The following is a 15,312-nucleotide window of genomic DNA, read 5'->3' as shown; positions in this document are numbered from 1 at the left end:
TTTCTCTTCCAAACATTGCATTGTTTTGATGCAGTGCCAAAATTCTTTTGGTTCAACACTTCAACAAAATGATTTGTTTAAAATTACAGAGTAGGCTTACCAAAAGAGAACTAGTTGAAGCTGAGTTGCTCTCCTCTTTCTCGCAGCTGCCAACTGTGGCTCAGTGGGTAGGATTGTCACTTGAGTCAGAAAGTTGCGTGTTTAGTCCCAATCCAGGCCTTGAGTGCATATTTTAGGCTAAAGCTCCCAGTATAGTAGTGAGAGTGCGCTGCACTGTCAGAGGTGCTGATTTTTGGGTGAGGTATTAAACAGAGGCCCCATCTTCTTTCTCAGGAGGATATAAAAGATCAAATTATTTGAAGAAGAGCGGGGAGTGTCCTGGCCAATATTTATCCTTCAATCATCACCAAAACAGATTGTCTGGTCATCACCGCATTGTTGTTGTGGATCTTGCTGTGCACAAGTTGGCGATAAAGCAGCTTGGGACATTCTGAGGTCGCCAACAACTATATAACTTCTTTACTTTTCTTGATTCGAATAGAAAACAACTTTTTAAAAAAAATCCAACTGCAGTTACATTTAATAATGGTATATTTACAATTTCTTTCTTCTGTAAAACAAAGCTTTGAATCATTGATATAAAATAAAATACAAATATTACATTGTGGAAAGACTGATGTGTTCAGTCGGTGGTGAGCGGTCCCGACCCACTGCTGCCTGGCTTAAACTAGCTTTAAAAGGGCAGGGGTAGAGGGGTTGTTGAAAAGAAACAAAAAAATGTACAAAACCATTCACAGGAAACATTGTACAGGCCAGCCTTACTAAAATCAATCACATTATAAATCTTATGAAGTTTATACAGAAATCAAATAAGCATAGTAAGAATAAATAATGTAATCTTTTAATATATTTACAAGGCCCATGGTAAAACAGGCTGCTAAATTCAGTGCCAACAACCTTAGCTGTAGCTCTGGATTAGATATTTACTCACTCCTTGTGCTGTATATACAGTGGCAGAATAAGCAAAAGCAGCTTTAAGTTGAAGAAGTTGTAAGGTTAAGAGGATCACAGTTTCCCAGTTTCGGGGCTGAACACCCAGGAATCTCAAAAGTGATCCTATATAATTTTTTTTAATATTAAATAACAAAAATTGTACACTCGTGCTAGTGTCAGTCTCTCATACAACGCATGGACCAAGGCCTTTCAGGATTGTCCTGAACTCTCCAGAAATTAATCTCTTAGGTGCTGCTGCCATAACTCTGGGAGAAAACTCTTAGGGGCACTAAAAAAAAAAAGAGAGGATGATTTCCCCATTTTTTTGAGCACTTTTATTTATAGTTATAAAAATATGGGTGGAGGGGATATTTGACATGCGATGAATTCGCCAGGAACACGCCCAACCAGAACTGACAATGGTACCGGAGCACAGTCGCTGCTGTAATTTATTGTAATTCACTTCAAATAAATTCAGGAAATGTGATTTAAAAGAGGTGGTGGCATGGTAAATTAAGTATCTGCTGTGGCTTTTGACAGGGATAGGGCCAGCCTAAAGATTTCCAACTTGCAGCAACTGCAATGGGCACAGGCACAATAGACAGAATGCCCACCATCCTGTGCTGTAAGATTCTCTGACAATGGCATGGTACAGGCCAGGGCAAGGCAGCCACATGGTTGATGACATCTGTGGAGCTGTCTCATGGCAAGTCTTCAGAATGGCAGGCAGGCAGGCCCTGAGCAAATAGCTCTGAGAAATTTCCTGGATGAAGTTACAAGTCCAGGACACTTCCTCTGCAAACTTTACAAAAAGTGTTTGGAGGGGAAAGGACGTAACAAGATTCAGGGCCCCAGCATTTTATCTCATATGGCAAACTGATGTCTCGCACACTGCCACACTCTGCATTCCTAGGGTGACACTTCACAGTTAGAGAGGACAGCGGTGTTGATTTGGACTGTCCTGTGCCTGGGCACTATTGGAGCTGAATGATTTGAGTCCATATAATATAATATAACCATATTCTATGAGTCAAAAGTGTTGCAAACAAAATACATCCACAATCGGGAGAGTTCCAGTGTGTTTCATAAACACTGACGAGCGCATATAAACAACGGGATAGATAATCGGAGATAGCTTAGTGATGAGCAAGGCAGCTCTCAAAACACCAGAACCCAGGTCAATGTGTCAGAACATGATTTCACATGACGTACCCAACTCAAACAGCCCAACTGTGTAAATGAGGTTGTATTAAACTGACAAACAGTTCATCGTGTCCAATTTTAATACTGTAGCCCAAAGTCATGCAATGGAATTCTGTCTAGTGTGATGTAAAGGTACAATCCTTTAAGTTGAATATATGTTTAAAGCCTGTTTCTGCTGAGCAACAATAAGATTTGCCTATCAACACAATGAATGTGCAACACTTTGTTCCCGAGCAATCTTTGAATCTGTGCAGGAAATCTGTTGTGCAACTGTAAATAAAAAAGGTGAGTCAACAAAATAGAGGAAAAAAAAGTGCATGCGATTTTCCAACGTGTAACCTCCGTTTGTTAGTATCGCTGCTGCTTTAGTCCACCACCCATTGTGCAATCAGCCTGGGAAGAGAAACCACCCAAAAACCCTCTACACTCCCCACTTATCCGTTTGAGGGGCTGAGGGTGGGGAAGAGATGATGAGACAGAAACGCTGTCAGTGCTTCCCAGAGGAGTTTTGTCCAGCACCGTCCATGTTGACATTCATAGCTGAGTCCAGTCAAGGCGGCAGATTGTCGAGGGAAGCCTGATCTCTTCACCTACTCTACACGTCCTGGTAGCAATAGGAATAGTCATCGTACTTCTCATGCTCTTCAGCTTGCTCTTCCTCTGCTGTAATACGGCTCTTTAGTTCCGCCTCCCGTTGCTTCTTTTCTTGGACACTGTGACTCTTCATGTGCGCACTCCGACTCTTCACTTTGGAGAAAACCCTGGAATGGAAAGATCAGGTCGGAGGTCAGACTCAGATAGTGCTCCTGACCAAGTTGCATCATTTCTTTGGGGCTCCCTTTAGAGTCAGCCAGGAATCCCCCAGACTTTTTCCAAAAGGAAAATCTGGAACACTCACCCTCAAAAGGTAGTGGATCAATTGGAATTTTCAAGACAGACCAATGGATTTTTGTTAGGTAGAACAAAGGCAGGTAAACTGAGGGGGGGTATAGATCAGCCATGATCTAACTCAACCACAGGACAGACTCGAGGGGCCGAATGGCCTTCTGTTCCTGCGTTTCTATTATGATCGATAATTTGTTTTTCCTTTTTTCTCATGTCTGAGAAGACCGTGTTCTGAGGTAAACCTTGTTGCTCTTGCCCTTTCTGAATATTCTTAATCAGGGATTCACACAAGGTAATAGAAGAAGTGCACTGGCGTGAAGTGAAGGGTGGGGTGGGGTGGGGAGGGAACAAAAGACATGCTATCTTGAATTAAAGGGGGAGAGGGAGAGAGAAGAATTCCAGTGTCGAACTAAGGGGGAGACGGATTAAAGTGCCAGCATCAGAGGAGGGGTAGAGTTCCTCCAATTTAACAATGGTTAAACAATTTATCTGACCTAATAAGACAAAATACATCATATATCCACAACAGCCAACAATTTCTCTGGATGAAAGAAGAGTGAATCCCACAATCTTTCTCCATACAAGCAGTGGCACGTTGACGTACACCTGTATTTTAACTTGAATTTGACACTGTAGCGCTGCATTTTCAGTGTTACTCTGTGAGCTGGGCTGATACTCAGGCTTCTCTCTCTCTCTCTCTCTCTCTTCCCCCCACCCCCCACAACCTTATACCAGCTTATATTTCACCCCTCTCCTAATTTTACTCAGTTCTGTTGAAGGGTCATGAGGACTCAAAACGTCAACTTTATTCTTCTCCGCCGATGCTGCCAGACCTGCTGAGTTTTTCCAGGTAATTCTGTTTTTGTTCTGATACTCAGGCTTCTTTGTTTCAGAAGAATTAAAAATCTGAAAATCGATAAGAGAGCTGGATGTCCACCCCAAAGGTCCTCAGGGAAATGGGACACATGTTGTACAAGCCCCTAACCAATATTTTTAAGAGCTCACTGCCCTCTGGGATGGTACTTGACACTGGAAGGATGCTAATGTAGCCCTCATCTTTAAAAAGGATGACAAGATGGACCTAGCTAAGTATAGCCCATTAGTTTGACATCAGTAATAGGAACAATGTTTGAGGGAATTATTAGGGACGCAATTTATGATTGCAATAGAGGAACATATTAGGGACACACAACATGGTTTCAAAAAAAGGCTATGGCTTACTAATCTAATCATATTTATGGAGTCATAGTCATGATGGCACAGGAGGCCATTTGACACATCAGGTCCATGCCAGGTTCTGAAGACCAATCCAGTCAGTCCCATTCCACCTCCCACAATCCCCGTAGCCTTGCATGTTTATTTCCCACAAGTGCCCACCAAATTTCCTTTAGAAATCATTCATCATCGCCACTTCCGCCACCCTCATAGGTAGCAAATTCCAGGACATTGCCACTCGCTGCATAAAAATGTTCTTCCTCACATCACCCCCACCCCGTTCCCCCCCACATCTCTTGCTGAAAACCTTAAATCTAAGTTCCCTGGTCCTTGTACCATCAGCTAATGGGAACAGCTTTTCTTTGTCTGCTGCTTAAACCTGCTGTAATCTTATACACCTTTATCAAATCTTCCCCCTCAATCTCCTTTATTCCAAGAACAACTCCTCCAGCCTCTCCAGTCGAAACCTTGTAAGTAAAATCCCTCATCCCTGGAGCAATTCTGATTAATCTCTTCTGCATCCTCTCAAGAACTCTCACCTTTCTTCCTAAAGTGTGGTGACCAGAACTAGAAGGAATAATCTAGCTGGGTCCTAACCAGAGTTTTATAAAGGTTCAGCATAACTTCCCTGCTTTTGTACTCAATACTCTTATTTATGAAGCCCAAGATCCTGCATGCTTTGCTAATTACTCCCTCAATATGTCCTGTCACCTTCAAGGATCTGTGCACATAAACCCCCAGGTCCCTCTGTTCCTGTACACTCTTTAGAACTGTCTATTTAGTCTACATGCCTCTTCCAATTCCTTCTCACAAACTGCATCACCTCACACCTCTCTTGTATTAAATTCCTTTTGCCGCTTGTCTGCCCGTTCTGCTAGCCTATGTCCTGTTGCAGACAATTTTCATCATCCTCACTGTTTGCCACATCTCCAAGTTTGGTATCATCAGCAAATTTTGAAACTTTTTGAAGTTACAAAGTTGGTAGGCTTAGATTTCCAAAAAGCTTTCTACAAGGAGCCACACGAGAGATTTCTCTACAAGATCAAAGCGTACATACATATGAACATACAAAGTAGGAGCAGGAGTGGGCCATTCAGTCCCTCAAGCCTGCTCCCTCAATTGATAAGACCATGGCTGATCTGATTGTTGCCTCAACTCCACTTTCCTGTATACCCCTATGCCCTTAGATTCTTGATTGATTAGTCAAACTAATTGAGCTTTAAAAATATTCAATGACCCTGCCTCCACTGCTCACTGGGTGGGGGGGAGAGTTGCACAGACTCAAGAGAAAAAAACTTCTCATCTCAGTCTTAAATGGAAACCCCTTATTTTTATACTATGTCCCCTGTTTCTAGGCTCCCCACAAGGGGAAACATCCTCTCAGCATCCACCCTGTCAAGTCCCCTCAGGATCTTATATGTTTCAATAAGATCACCTCTCATTCTTCTAAACTCCAATGGATACAGGCCCAACCTGTACAACCTTTCCTCACAAGATAACCCCTTCATCCCAGGAATCAATCAAGTGAACCTTCTCTGAACTGCTTCTAATGCAATTATATCCTTTCTTAGGCAAGGATACTAAAACTGTGCACAGTACTCCAGATGTGGCCCTATACAATTGTGCAAATTACATTCCATTCCCCTTGCAATAAAGAGCAACATTCCATTTGCCTTCCGAAACACTTGCTGTACCTACATGCCAACTTTGTGATTCATGTACCAGGACACCCAGGTCCCTCTGTACCGCAGAGTTTTGCGATCTCTCTCCATTTAAAGAATTTACTGCTTTCCTATTCTTCCTGCCAAAGTGGACAAGTTCACATTTTCTCACATTATACTCCATCCACCAATTTCTTTTCCCATTCACAAGTATTTATATAGATTGTAAATAGTTGAGGCCCCAGCACTGATCCCTTTGGCACTCCACTGGTTACAGCTTGCCAACCTGAAAATTATCCATTTATCCTTACTCTGTGCTTCCTGTTAGCTAACTCATCCTTCATCCATGAAAATATGTTACCCCCTATATCATGACCTCTTAATTTGTGTTGTAAACTTTGATAAGGCACCTTATCAAACATCTTTTAGAAACCCAAGTACACCACATCTACAAAGTCTCCTTTATCCATGTGACTTGTTACTTTTTCAAAGAACTCAAATACATTAGTCAATCATGCAATACCCTTCCCCAAATCCATGTTTTTCTAAGTGCCCTGCTAGAACCTCCTTAATAATAGATTCTAGCATTTTCCCCATGACAGATGTTAGGATAACTGGCATGGAGCTACCTGTTTTCTGTCTCCCTCCTTTCTTTAACAAAACTCTTTAATAAAAGAGTTACAGTTGCTATTTTCCTTTGATATCAGTATTGAGCTGGATTGAAACTGGCTAGCAGCACTTAGGCAGAAAGTAGTTATAGATGGATTTGGATCTGTTTGGAGACTGGTCACCAGTGGTATCAGTTATCGGTGATAGGATTGTTGCTTCAGGTATATTGTTGTAGGTATAGGGGTACAATCTCAACAATGCTCAATGGTCATGCATCCTTCAGGGAAAGGCATTAAAGAGGGTGTGGGGAGAAAGATCTGGACATTCTAAAGCAGAAATGATTCATGAGCAATGCCATGAAATATCAGATGGAGTGAATACAGTTTTGGTATGCATTCTTAGCTTAGGACAACTGAGTATAAGACAAAGCATGTTATTTTATCCTTGTACAAGACCTTGAGCATCCCAGTTGGAATGTTCTCAGTTTTGGTCATCTCACATGGTGGGTGATATTGAAGCTTTGGAAGCACAGGGCTAATTTGCACTTTAAAGCATCTTATTGTCAATACATGGTTAAATGGCTGCGACCCTACACTTTAGAAAAATATATACCTACAGGTGATCTGAGGTTAGTGAGGATCAGGGTCACAATTTTAAAGTTGTGTAAAATCAGATCTGGGTTAGACATCAGGAGGTGGTCTTTTCCCAGGTCCAGGCTGTGGGCTTGTGTAGTGGATGCTGATTTCCTGAATTGCTTTAGGTGAGAGCTGGCCCTTTTATACAGCAGCAATAGAGATCACCTTTTACAAAAGATAGTGGCTGCAGGGAATCAGCAGGGGCTAGAGAGATCTCCTGGTCAAAGGTCAATTGTCTAAGACAGGTCAGAGAGGAATTTCTCAGATTTATTTTCTCCCCCAATTTGGTCTGGGCTTTTCTCCCTTCTCAGGAGATTACCTAGTTTTGGCTGGGTTGGGGCTCTACATATTGAGAGACACAAAGTTTCACAATTGTGTGCAACAGGCTGGATGGAAGAGGATCTTTACCCCGTCCATCATTGCTCATACGTTCATAAGTTTATTGTTAAGCGGTCAGCTTTGATGAGTCTGTACCAAGCTCTATAGTTAGACCCTGCATCCTGTTCTGGATACTTCACCTCAAAGGATACACTGGAGAGGATGCAGCACACAGATTCAGAAAAATGATGCCTGGCTTAAAGTGTTAAATTATGAGGATAGATTACATAAACTTGGCTTGTATTCCCGAGCTTAGAATATTATGGTGTTCTCATTGAGGTATTTAAAATGATGAAAGTTCTCAATAGAGTGGATACAGAGAAATGGTTTCTTCTGAAATCCAGAATGAGGGGGCACGGTCTTAAAATTAAAGCAAGGTTATTTAGGAGTGAATTCAGGGTGGGCAAGTGGAAATCAAAAGTGTATGGATGCTGGGGATCAACTGAAGTTTTCAAGACAGATTGATCAATTTTTGTTGAGTATGGGTATTAAGGGATATGGAGCAAAGGTAAATGGAGTTGAAGAACAAATCAGCCATGACCTAATAATTGAACAGCGGAGCTGGCTCGAGGGGCTGAATAGCCTCCTCCTGTCACATGTCATAACCTATGTCTACCACATGGGGGCACTGTGGCTACAAGTCAGGAAACTGGAGTATTCAGTTTACCACAGCTGTGGTATATTCTGTGATATATTTTTCCAGTGTACCAAGTATATATATTTAGGATTTATACAAAACGCATTTTAAATAACACATTTTTAAAAACTGTGTCCTTCAATGCATTGCAGCTCTCTGTAAAAACCAAGTGAATAATAGTATCATACAACAACACGCATTTATATGGTGCCCTTAACACAGTAGAACACCTTGAGGTGCTTCACAGGAGAGTTTCCAAACAGAAGTTCACACTGAATCAAATGAGGGGACTTTAGGATATAGAACCAAAAGTTTGGTCAAAGAGTTAGGTTTCTCAGGACCCGAGGCAGTACCAATGGTGGAGTGATTAAAATTGGGGATGTGCAAGAGTCCAGAACTGGTGGGGCACAGGGACCTTGGAGGGTTATAGGGGTGGAGAAAATTACAGAGATAGGGAAGAAGCACAGGAGGAGATGCTTCAGTCCATTTTGCCTGTGCCAGTTCTCCAAAAGGGTGCAGTTCTAGGCATAACACTACAGGAAAGATATTCGAGTCACAGAAAGGGTGCAGCAATGATATTCTCGCAATGGCATCAGAAAGGAACGAGTATAATTATAAAGAATAGGACTTTTTAATTCATAAAAGAGAGAAGATTAATGAAGGGGAATATAAAGAACTTGTGAAAATTTATGAAAGTTCAGTTCTACACTTTGCCAAATTGGTCAGAAGGGAGTACAGACTGGTAGGATCATCAGTTGAAGAATGAAGAGGGAAGTCAAGATAACTTTGGAATATTTTAACATAAGCAATTGCTGAGACAAGAGATGATATTTGGATCTGAGGAGATTGAAACTGAGCTGGGAAAGTTAAGGTTAGATCACCCTCCCTTTCTGCCTAAGGCAGACTTGTGCCAGGAGTATGGCAATTGGCCTTAGCAACTGTGGCCAATAAAGGAAACCGTGGTTGATAACCAAAGGCCAATTTAATCTCAGAAAAGCTTCAGCAAATCATCCAATTTACAGTAGATGAGGCCATTTGGCCCATCAATCTGCTGCCAGTGCTAGCTCGTCCCTTGGAGCCACCTACCTTCCATTTGCTGGAATGGTGCATATGAGCAATGAAAGGGGACAGGGTCATAATTAGCTGTAATGCAACATGCAATTGATTAGTGCACCAGCATGTGTTGGCAGAATGACCACTTGGTTGAAGCGCCAAATGTCACCCAGTCTCAGCACAACTATATCCCGCCTTCAGGGAGCGAGGATTGCCAAGTGTGTGCCACCAAAGCCTCAGCCTTCAACCCGTAAACCTCCACTTACTTTCCACACTTCTTGCAAGGGAAGATGTTTTCTTGACTCTGCTTGGCATGTTTGGCCGAGGTGCCCGACTGTGTCTGCTCGCTCCTGGATGGCATGCGGGGCGCTGCCGTGCCCACTGCAGGTTGTCGCGGTTTGTAGCTGCATCGGTACGTGGGGTCATGATTCTTCCGCGGGTGAACACCTTGGGAATGCTTCAAACAAAAAACAGAGAAAGAGTAGGGTAAGGTTAATCAGCATGGTGTAACTCTCCTGGAAAATATGTAAAGAAAAGGGACTTCCATCCTTTCACGACTTCAGGAAGTAAATATAATTTTGTCTATTACATAAAAGCACTTCACAACCAACAAAGCACATTTCTGAAAGGTAGTTATTACTATGTAGGAAACGCGGCAGTGAATTTACATATAGCAAGGTATAATAAACAGGTACCAGAATGAGAAAAGGACCAGATAATCTGTTTTAGTGAAATTGGTCAAGGGATGTTTATTTGCCAGTGCACTGGGGACAGTTCCCCTGCTCTTTTTCCAACAGTGCCTTAGACCTTTTGCTTTCACCCGAGAGGACACATGAGGTCTCAGGTTTACAGCACACCCAAAACATGACACCTCTGACAATGCAGCACTTCCTCAGTACTGGAGTGTCAACATTGATTTTGTGCTCAAGTCTCTGGACTGGAACCAGAACCCACAACCTCCTAACTCAGGGGCAAGACTTTAATGTAGATCTTGATGTTGAAAACTGCACATAAGACCTTGTAAAAACCAGTTCCAGGTCAACATGAAACGAAGTTAGATAGGTTAACATGGCCAATCTGACATTCAGAAGGTGCAGACATACACAGAGTAGATAGATCAAGCTGGATATTTAATAGCTATGCAGTGCACATAAATTCAACTGTAAATAATACTGCAAATGATTTTATGCTTGGCAGTGGAACACTGTTCCATTTTAGACATCATGTCTCACTGCCAGGTGAGCTATTAGGACAGGCCAAATGTAGATTGCACTCTCAACCACAATCTGTAACCTCATGGCCCAGCATATCCCCTACTCTACCATTACCACCAAGCCAGGGGATCAACCCTGGTTCAATGAAGAGTGTAGGAGGGCATGCCAGGAGCAGCACTAGGTATACCTAAAAATGAGATGTCAACCTGGTGAAGCTACAACACAGGACTACTCATGTGCCAAACAACATAAGCAGCAAGTGATAGGCAGGGCTAAGCAATCCCACAACCAATGGATCAGATCTAAGCTCTGCAGTCCTGCCACACCCAATTGTGAATGGTGATGGACAATTAAACAACTCACTGGGGAAGGGGGCTCCACAAATACCCCCATCCTCACTGATGGAGGAGCCCAGCACATCAGTGCAAAAGATAAAGCTGAAGCATTCGCAACAACCTTCAGCCACAAGTGCCAATTCAATTCACTCCATGTGATATCAACAAACAGCTAAAGGGACTGGATATTGCAAAGGCTATGGGTGTTGACAATATTCCAGCAATAGTGCTGAAGACTTGTGCTCCAGAACTTGCTGCGCCCCTAGCCAAGCTGTTCCAGTACAGCTACAGCACCGGCATCTACCCGGAAATGTGGAAAATTGCCCAGGTATGTCCTGTACACAAAAAGCAGGACAAATCCAACCCGGCCAACTACCGCTCCATCTGTCTGCTCTCCATCATCAGTAAAGCAATGGAAGGGGTCATCAACAGTGCTATTAAGCGGCACTTGCTTATCAATAACCTGCTCACTGACGCTCAGTTTGGGCTCCACCAGGGCCACTCAGCTCCTGATCTCATTACTGCCTTGGTTCGAACGTGGACAAATGAGCTGAACTCCAGAGATGAGGTGAGAGTGACTGCCCTTGACACCATGTCTGCATTTGACTGAGTGTGGCATCAAGGACCCATTGCAAAACTGGAGTCAATGGGAATCAGGGGGAAAACTCTTTGCTGGTTGGAGTCATACTTAGCACAAAGGAAGATGGTTATGGCTGCTGGAGATCAGTCATCTCAGCTCCAAGGCATCACTGCAGGAGTTCCTCAGGGTAGCATCCTCAACCCAACCATCTTCAGCTACTTCATCAATGACCTTCCCTCCATCATAAGGTCAGAAGTGGGGATGTTCACTGATGATTGCACAATGTTCAGCACCGTTCATGACTCCTCAGATACTGAAGCAGTCCATGTTCAAATGCAGCAAGACCTGGACAATATCCAGGCTTGGGCTGACAAGTGGCAAGTAACATTCACACCACACAAGTGTCAGGGAATGACCATCTCCAAGAGAGAATCTGACCATCACCCCTTGAAATTCAATGACATTACTGTCACTGAATCCCCCACTATCAACATCCTGGGGGGTTACCATTGATCAGAAACTGAACTGGACTAGCCATATAAATACTGTAGCTACAAGAGCCAGTCAGAGGTTATGAATCCTGCAGTGAGTAACTCACCTCCTGACTCCCCAAAGCCTGTCCACCATCTGCAAGGCACAAGTCAGGAGTGTGATGGAATACTCCCCACTTGCCTGGATGAGTGCAGCTCCAACGACACTCGAGAAGCTCGACAGCGTCCAGGACAAAGCAGCCCTCTTGATTGGCACCACATCTACAAACATTCACTCCCTCCACCACCGACACACAGTAGCAGCAGTATGTACCATCTACAAGATGGATTGCAGAAGCTCACCTTAGGCAGCACCTTCCAAACCCATGACCACTATCACCTAGAAGGACCAGGGCAGCAGGTACATGAGCCACTCACCATCCTGACTTGGAAACATATTGCTGTTTCTTTACTGGTCACTGGGTCAAAATCCTGGAATCCCTCCCTAACAGCATTGTGGGTGTACCTACACCACATGGACTGCAATGGTTCAAGAAGGCAGCTCACCACCACCTTCTCAAGGGCAACTAGGGATGGGCAATAAATGCTGGCCCAGCAAGTGATGCCCACATCAATGAATTAAAAAAAGATTCTCTCTTCTCCTCTTCCACCAATGTACCTTAGCCCCAGTAAAAATATATGAGGAGTAGGAGGAGGCATTCAACCCCTTGAGCCCATTCCTCCCTTCAGTTAGACCCTGACTGAGTTGTGTCTCTACCCGCCTCAGCTCCCATACCCTTAGACAACAAAAATGTATCCATCAGTTTTGAAAACTCCAACTGATCCCCAGAATCCACTGCCTTTTGGCATAGAGTCTTCCAGATGTGTGTGGCCTTCAGGAGTCAGTGGACCATGTATATATTCAATCAGAGAGGTTGCAGCCTCTGAAGGGGCTGCTCCTTAACATTTGGTTAAACTTGACCCCCCGGTGCAGAGTGGCTTGGACAAGTCAGAGGATCTTCTTGAGGGCCGGCCTGAAACAGTAGGTTGTGGGTCTGTAGTCAGCTGCTGCATTTCATATATAATAAAAGGATCATTACGTTGTGGAAGCCTTTTATGAATACAGGGAAAAGCTAAGCTTATAAATAATGTTAAATAGTAACTGTAAGGCTAACATAGGCTAACTTCTGCAAATGAATTAATGGAGAATCTTCATGCTGTGTTCATGGTTTTGTGCTAATATTAGCAAGGTGACTCGTTAAAGGCCAGGCAACAATTGTTTTTTTTCTCCCAGTTTGTGACATTTTTGATTACAAATATAGCATAAAGTTGTTTGCTTAAAACTCAAAGTAAGGTCAAAAAGGTATTGTCTTAATGTAATGCAACTGATGATTGCTGTTTGTTTAGAATATCATTGAAAAAGTAGAAATACGGCAGTTTGTAATCATCCTTATGCAATGGTTGCTTGGTGGAACCGGGGACAGGTGGGGGAGGTGCTGAAGCAGATCTAGGAGGAGATTGGCCAGGCTTGCTGGAGGGACCTTCCTGCTCTAGGGAGGGTTACCGGGGGTGAAAATGAGCCAATCATGGACCAGCGCTATCAGAGAAAGGAGCCAATCAGGAAGTGTGTACATGACAGGGCAGGAAGCAGAGGCCTATTTTAGCAGAGTGTTCGTTAAGCTCGAGGCCATTGCTGCAGCTGGACGAGGAAGAGGACAGAAACAAAAAGCAAAAAGCTACTGCGGATGCTGGAAATCCAAAACAAAAACAGAATTACCTGGAAAAACTCAGCAGGTCTGGCAGCATTGGCGGAGAAGAAATCAGTTAACGTTTCGAGCCTTCTTGGCCCTTCGGCAGAACTGAAGCATAGTAATCTTCCCTTCACCCCCCCTGACGGCATTCCGTAGGGATCGTTCCCTCAGGGACACCCTGGTCCACTCCTCCATCACCCCCTACTCCTCAACCCCCACTTATGGCACCTCCCCATGCCCACGCAGAAGATGCAACACCTGCCCCTTCACTTCCTCTCTCCTCACCGTCCAAGGGCCCAAACACTCCTTTCAAGTGAAGCAGCATTTCACCTAACTTAGTCTACTGCATTCGTTGCTCCCAATGCGGTCTCCTCTACATTGGAGAGACCAAACGCAAACTGGGCGACCGTTTTGCGGAACACCTGCGGTCTGTCCGCAAGAAAGACCCAAACCTCCCTGTCGCTTGCCATTTTAACACTCCACCCTGTTCTCTTGCCCACATGTCTGTCCTTGGCTTGCTGCATTGTTCCAGTGAAGCCCAACGCAAACTGGAGGAACAGCACCTCATCTTCCGACTAGGCACTTTACAGCCGTCCAGGCTGAATATTGAATTCAACAACTTTAGATCTTAAACTCCCCCTCCCCCCATCCCCACCCCGTTTCTCCACCCCCCCACCTTTTTTTTTCAATAATTTATATAGATTCTTCTTTCCCCACCTATTTCCATTATTTTTAAATCTAAAACTAAAACCTTGTTAGTCTGTCCACCCCACCCCCACTAGAGCTGTACTTTGAATATCCTGTCTTCCATGCTTAATTAGCACTTTTCTTAGACAAATATCACCACCTTCAACACCTCTTTGACCCTTTTGTCTGTGACATCTTTTGATTATCTGCTCCTATCACTGCTTATCTCCACAATCACCACACCCTCAACGTCTCTCTTCCCCCCCCACTCCACCTTAAACCAGTTTATATTTCTCCCTTCTCCTAACTATGCTTCAGTTCTGCCGAAGGGCCATGAAGGCTCGAAACGTTAACTGATTTCTTCTCCGCCGATGCTGCCAGACCTGCTGAGTTTTTCCAGGTAATTCTGTTTTTCTTGAGGAAGAGGATAGCCTGGTCAGCTATCTGAACAGAGAACGGACAAGGACGGATCAACCACCCCATCCTGTCAGTATCTCAGGGAAACCAAGCAACTAAAGTATTCACTGGTATAAGTACTATTGAACTATCTGTAACAAAAATCAAATAACAAAGTGCGGTTGTTTTGGGCGAAGTCTCGAGTTTTGGGTCATTGATATCCAGAGTAAATCTCTGAACCCAGGCGGTAGGAATAGCCTACAGGTCCAGGATGGGTGGAGTGCATTGGAGGTCACTCTGGCTGCCCTCAGCAGTCTTGTCCGTGATGTGATGGAGAGGGAACATGTGGTATCCACTTGATATCTCCCATTACCAGTGGATACCTCAGGACATATATAGTGTCTCAGACTCGGAACACTATGATTTAAATGGGAAGATTTCCTTTGCTTTTGTTGAGACTTTATTGCTCATTTTATTCAATTAACCAGATAGTGGTGCCTTAGAAGGGGCACTTGTACTGATGTTTGATGACTTTGGGGCAACCTGATTGTCGCTGGGCCCTCCACAGATCGGAGCAGATAATCAGGGCAGCCATTCCAGTACTGAGGGA

The 15,312-nt window shown here is 43.8% G+C and overlaps 1 protein-coding gene across 7 annotated transcripts in view; it reads right to left on the bottom strand.

The window, feature by feature from the left end:
- Positions 1–549: 549 nt before the first annotated feature.
- The window catches only part of mideasb (mitotic deacetylase associated SANT domain protein b), an 82,746-nt gene continuing 67,983 nt past the window's right edge, over positions 550–15,312 (bottom strand). For all 7 annotated transcript variants that reach the window (XM_078562948.1, XM_078562954.1, XM_078562950.1 and 4 more), the window contains 2 exons: positions 9,536–9,726; positions 550–2,957 (listed from right to left, as the gene is read on the bottom strand). In XM_078562948.1, coding sequence (XP_078419074.1) covers positions 2,792–2,957; positions 9,536–9,726 — 357 coding nt within the window. In that variant the 3' untranslated portion in view covers positions 550–2,791. The remainder of the gene's footprint in view (positions 2,958–9,535; positions 9,727–15,312) is intronic.

This window comes from Cetorhinus maximus, chromosome 18, assembly GCF_964194155.1.
Source record: "Cetorhinus maximus chromosome 18, sCetMax3.hap1.1, whole genome shotgun sequence".
In the NCBI taxonomy this organism is placed as follows: Eukaryota; Metazoa; Chordata; class Chondrichthyes; order Lamniformes; family Cetorhinidae; genus Cetorhinus; species Cetorhinus maximus.
Note: the sequence above shows the minus strand (reverse complement) of the source record. Positions and strands in the feature narration are given on the sequence as shown.